Source organism: Nicotiana tabacum, chromosome 23 (genome assembly GCF_000715075.1).
Source record: "Nicotiana tabacum cultivar K326 chromosome 23, ASM71507v2, whole genome shotgun sequence".
In the NCBI taxonomy this organism is placed as follows: Eukaryota; Viridiplantae; Streptophyta; class Magnoliopsida; order Solanales; family Solanaceae; genus Nicotiana; species Nicotiana tabacum.
The window spans coordinates 26,856,397-26,861,608 of record NC_134102.1 but is presented as its reverse complement, the minus strand read 5'-3'; the positions used below and the strand labels follow the sequence as shown (position 1 = coordinate 26,861,608).

Genomic DNA, 5,212 nt, shown 5'->3' with positions numbered 1-5,212 from the left:
TATCCTGAGATTACTATTCTACCTTCTAGCAGATATAAGTTATCTCGGTACAATTTTTAATCTCGGAATAACTTATCTCATAATTAGTAACCAAATAAGGGATAAGATGATACTGAATTTTTATCTCAGGATTAGATTTTGCTCATCCATCATACGACCTTTAAAATTAAAAATAATTCAGTTATACTCTCCTGCTGTCAACTATAGTTCCATTTGCTCCTCTATATAAACCAGCCAATACCTCTTTCATTAATACACCTACACCAAATATAGTTCCTTCTCACTCCTTCCCTTTCTCTCTCTCTCTATCATATAAATCTTTCCTCCCAAAAGAATCATGAGAACAGACATAGAAAGCCTTTGGGTTTTTGCTTTAGCTTCAAAATGCAAATCTTTCTCCTCCTTAAACTCAATTATTTTCCCACTCTTTCTTGTTCTCATTTGGCTAGTTATGAACCTTATTTACTGGTCTTACCCTGGTGGTCCTGCTTGGGGCAAACACAAATTGAAAAATAATTCTTCTTTAGTGTCAAAACCAATTCCAGGCCCAAAAGGGTTTCCTATAATAGGAAGTATAAACCTTATGGTTGGTTTAGCACACCACAAAATATTAGCCATGGCAGAAAATTTACAAGCCAAACGTTTAATGTCTTTTAGCCTAGGTGAAACAAGAGTCATTGTTACATGTAATCCAGATGTAGCAAAAGAAATACTCAACAGTTCAGTTTTCGCTGATCGTCCAGTTAAAGAATCAGCCTATAGGCTAATGTTTAATAGAGCAATTGGCTTTGCTTCTTATGGTGTTTATTGGAGAACACTTAGAAAAATTTCAGCTGCTCATCTTTTTTCTCCTAAGCAAATTATAGCCTCTGAAAAACCAAGGTCCCAAATTGCAAAACAATTAGTTACTATGTTTAAAGACAGTCCAAATGACATTTTACGTGTTAGAGATGGTTTAAAATTGGCTTCTTTAAATAATATGATGTCTTCTGTTTTTGGAAAATTTTACAATCTTGATTCTTGTAATATGGAGATTGAGGAGTTGATAAAATTGGTAGATGAAGGGTATGAATTATTGGGTATGCTTAATTGGTCTGACCATTTATCTTGGTTATCTGAATTTGATCCACAGAAAATTAAACAGAGGTGTTCAGAGATTGTGCCAAAAGTGAATAAGTTTGTGAGAAGGATTATTGAGGAACATAAGGCTCAATCTGGTGAAAATCATCGTGATTTTGTGGATGTTTTGCTATCTCTTCAAGGTTCAGAGAGTTTATCAGAATCTGATATGATTGCAGTACTTTGGGTAAGCAAATAGCAATAACAAATAATCTCTTCGTGTCAATTAACTCGGAGTTTAAGAAAAAAAAAACTTTTTAAAATTTATGATATATATCGTTTCATTAAGAGTCAAATTATAAGATTAAAGTTATATTCTTTTTAAATTTGGAAAAAGGTCATTCTTTTTGGAACTGAGTTAAAAGAAAATAGGTTCATTCTTTTCGAAACATAGGGAATACAAAACAAAACGAACATAACTAACCAGTTCTTTTTCTTCTTAAATGACTAGTCCTTTTCGAGAATTTTTGCTCCTTAATATCTTTTGGCTACTCCGTCTCATTTGATGGTGTTATTTATACATCATTCCCTTTTACAATTTATAATTTAAGAAAAAAATCTTTTTAGATCTCTTATGTGTAAAAGATAGATCTCTTACGTGTAAAAATAAATCTTTCATGTGAAAAAAAATAACTTAGGTCAATGCAGGCAGTAACACACTTGGAATCAGCACGTTTATGATTTCATAATCACAATTGGATTGGAAGAAACTACCTCTTCTATTTCTCTTCTTTTTTAATCGGGACCATGGCGCATTTGCTCTTCGATTCTATTTTTATTTAAATACGTAAAAAAAATATCTAATATGTCCAAAATGCTAATTAATATTCTTTTTGCTTGTGGGGATTTATAGAAGAATAACGAACCATAATCGAAATAGGCTGCAACTAGTTATCTATCTTTTTTTTTGGATATTAGTTTGCACTTGTTATGTGTAATTACTTTTTACTAATTTTCACATCATAAGTGTATAAATATTGACGTTTACTTTTATGTGTCGTATTTGCAGGAAATGATATTTAGGGGGACTGACACCGTGACAGTGTTGCTAGAGTGGATATTAGCACGAATTGTCCTTCATCCGAATGTTCAGTCAAAAGTCCAAGCCGAGATAGACAGAATCGTCGGTAGATCACGAGCCGTAACAGAATCCGACATAACAGAGATGACATATTTACCTGCGGTAGTAAAAGAAGTACTCAGATTGCACCCTCCTGGCCCACTACTGTCATGGTCCCGGCTTTCGATAACGGATACCATAGTGGATGGTTATCACGTGCCGGCTAGGACCACGGCCATGGTGAACATGTGGGCCATCACGAGGGATGCAGAAGTTTGGACCGACCCTCTTACGTTTAAGCCCGAAAGGTTCGTGACCAAAGCTCATACTGACGTTGATTTCTCGGTGTTAGGGTCTGACCTAAGATTGGCACCATTTGGGTCCGGAAGGCGATCTTGCCCTGGAAAGACACTTGGCTTGACCACAGTCACTTTTTGGGTTGCAACGCTTTTGCACGAATTCGAGTTTGGGCCCGGTAGCAACGTTGACTTATCTGAGGTATTGAAACTCTCTTGTGAAATGGCCCACCCACTTATGGTCAAGATCCGATCCAGACGTACTACATCAAATTAAATGTGATACAATATTTATTTTTAAAAAAGGCAGTTCCTCTTTATATTCGTCTACTGTTTGGTCATTTTAATGTTTGATTGTAACCCTTCTTCTTCTTTATTTCCTCTTTTTTACTTTGCGTTGATGTTTAGACAGTAATTTTGGGTTTGCTTGTACAAATGATGGTTAAGTTAATATAAATTTCAGCTACGGTAAATATATCGTTCTCTCTTTTCTAGTATGTGCATTGACGTTTGCCGCGCACAAGCATAATGAAGGATCTTCTCGAGAAATGCTCAATTATCTATAGTTAATAATTTTAAGAGACAAAAACCACGTTCTCTTTGTTTCAAAACGAATAACATCATTTCATTATTATTCCGTTTTAAAATAATTGACACCTTTTAATTTTTCTTAATAAAAGTATTTATAACCACGTAAATTTTAAACCACAAATTTCAAAAGTTTTACCGTCATACAAATGTATGACTTACTTACGACTAAATATCTCACAAGTCTTTTTTTTTTTAATTAAAATTTATGTTAAGTCAAACTATGATAATCTATTTAAAACGGAGGAAGTATTAGTAATTATTAAAATGATTTACTCTTCCTCAGTTTTATTTCTTTATCAGTTTATTTATAAAAAAAAATACATTTCTATATTTAAAAATAATTTAATTTTAAAGTTCTTATTTTTATCTTTAATGGATTGGTTTTTTAACCACACAATTTCATGGTATATTTCTTGAACTTTTTGACCGGCTAAATTATGCCACATAAAATAAAATGGTCAGACAAGGAGAAAATTTGTTCTAAACAAGCTTACATGTCTACAGGAGAGATTCCCATTTTGTCACTTAGAAACTAAAAACTGACCGCCGTTACAAAAATATTGAATATTGTTGATAGATAGACTCTGAATTTGAACAAAAATATTTATTTCAGCTACATGTTTAAAAGAACCGTATATAGAATATAAAAGATTCATTATGTTTTTCCACCTAATAATAAATAAAGCATAATGAATAACCTAAAGAAAATTTTCAATGTTGATCAATTATGAGAATTAGAATATTAATTAGAGAACATAAGATGACGTTGGTATGTGGTTAATTTCACTGATGGTCATTGAACTATCTTCCAATTTTACTAAAGTCATTCAACTATTTTTTATCACTTAAAAGTAACTAAACTTTATCATTGTCACTTAAAAATTATTTTGCCTCAAACCCCTACCATAAATATGACATGTCATAAAATTTAATAAGAAAAATCCACAAAGAAAATGCCACATAAGCTTAAATGGGTCATACCCACTTTAGATCCATGTCTTCCTTAATATGACTTGACCCAAACTCCAGATGGACTTCGATTAAAAAAAATATTAAATTTCACATTAGTTTAAAATGATTATTCTATACTACAAACTTTTTGCCTTTTCTGTTACATACTGTATTTTAACTTCACTAGAAAATTATAAATATGTTATGTGAGTTGGATACAATAGTATTTTAGCTTCAATAGAGTTATAAAATGACTCGGATAGTGCATACAAACAAAATAAGAATTTTCTAGCATAGATTATTTTAGTATAGAATAATTATGAATATGCATTATGTAACAAAAAAGGCAAAAACTTTGAGTATACGATAATCATTTTAAACTAATGTGGAATTAAATTTTTTTTTTATCGAAACCCATTTGGGTTTTGGGTCAAATCTCATTAAGGGAGACATGGATCTAAAGTGGGTATGACCCATTTAAGCTTATGTGGCATTTATTTTTGAATTTTTCTTATTAAATTTTATGCCATGTCATATTTATAATAGGGGTTTGAGGCAAAATAATTTTTAAGTGACAATGATAAAGTTTAGTTACTTTTACGTGACAAAAATAAATTGAATGACTTTAGTGAAATTGGAAGATAGTTCAATGACCATCAGTGAAAGTAACCCTATTGGTATGCTCTATGTATTAAGTATAAGTATGTCAAATTAATAGTTTTGGATTTATGTCCACATTATCCATATCTGATCCGAAATAAAATCTCGTCATCATCTCTGCCTTGTCAAAAAACAATAGCTCAAGATTTGGAAAAAGAAGTGTGTTTACCCGTAAAATTATACAGTTGAATTTCTAACGTAGTTTATAGACACGTAAAATTGTACTCATATTTTTACTCTCTACCTTTACAACTCCTTTTTCTTCTCTGATTTATCTAAGAACCCTACTTCCAAAATTCAATCCTCTCAGTAAAATCATTAAGATGACCACGTCGCCATCGAAAACTCTGGCCTTCTCTTCCGTGGAGGCCCAAAGAAGAACAAAATAAAAAAAGGTTTATGTTGAGTCTGAACCTCCTACCGTGAACTCCATCATACCCCTTCAACTTACCACAAAATCTATTTTTCAAGAACAAAAATATCTCATTAACCCCAAAAGTGACAGACACTGACCTGTTCGTGGGTACCCTTCTTT

The 5,212-nt window shown here is 32.1% G+C and overlaps 1 protein-coding gene across 1 annotated transcript; it reads left to right on the top strand.

Moving 5' to 3' along the window:
* The first annotated feature begins 245 nt into the window (after positions 1-245).
* Positions 246-2,948, top strand: LOC107789632 (cytochrome P450 78A6). Its single transcript, XM_016611486.2, has 2 exons — positions 246-1,306; positions 2,129-2,948. Exons 1-2 carry the CDS (start codon positions 338-340, stop codon positions 2,750-2,752), a joined length of 1,593 nt encoding a protein of 530 aa, XP_016466972.1. The 5' UTR covers positions 246-337; the 3' UTR covers positions 2,753-2,948.
* The last annotated feature ends 2,264 nt before the right edge of the window (positions 2,949-5,212 follow it).

Coding starts and splice junctions, on each gene's coding strand:
- LOC107789632 (XM_016611486.2), top strand. CDS start 338: ATGAGAACAGACATAGAAAGCCTTTGGGTTTTTGCTTTAGCTTCAAAA. Junction 1,307..2,128: donor ATATGATTGCAGTACTTTGG/GTAAGCAAATAG, acceptor TCGTATTTGCAG/GAAATGATATTTAGGGGGAC.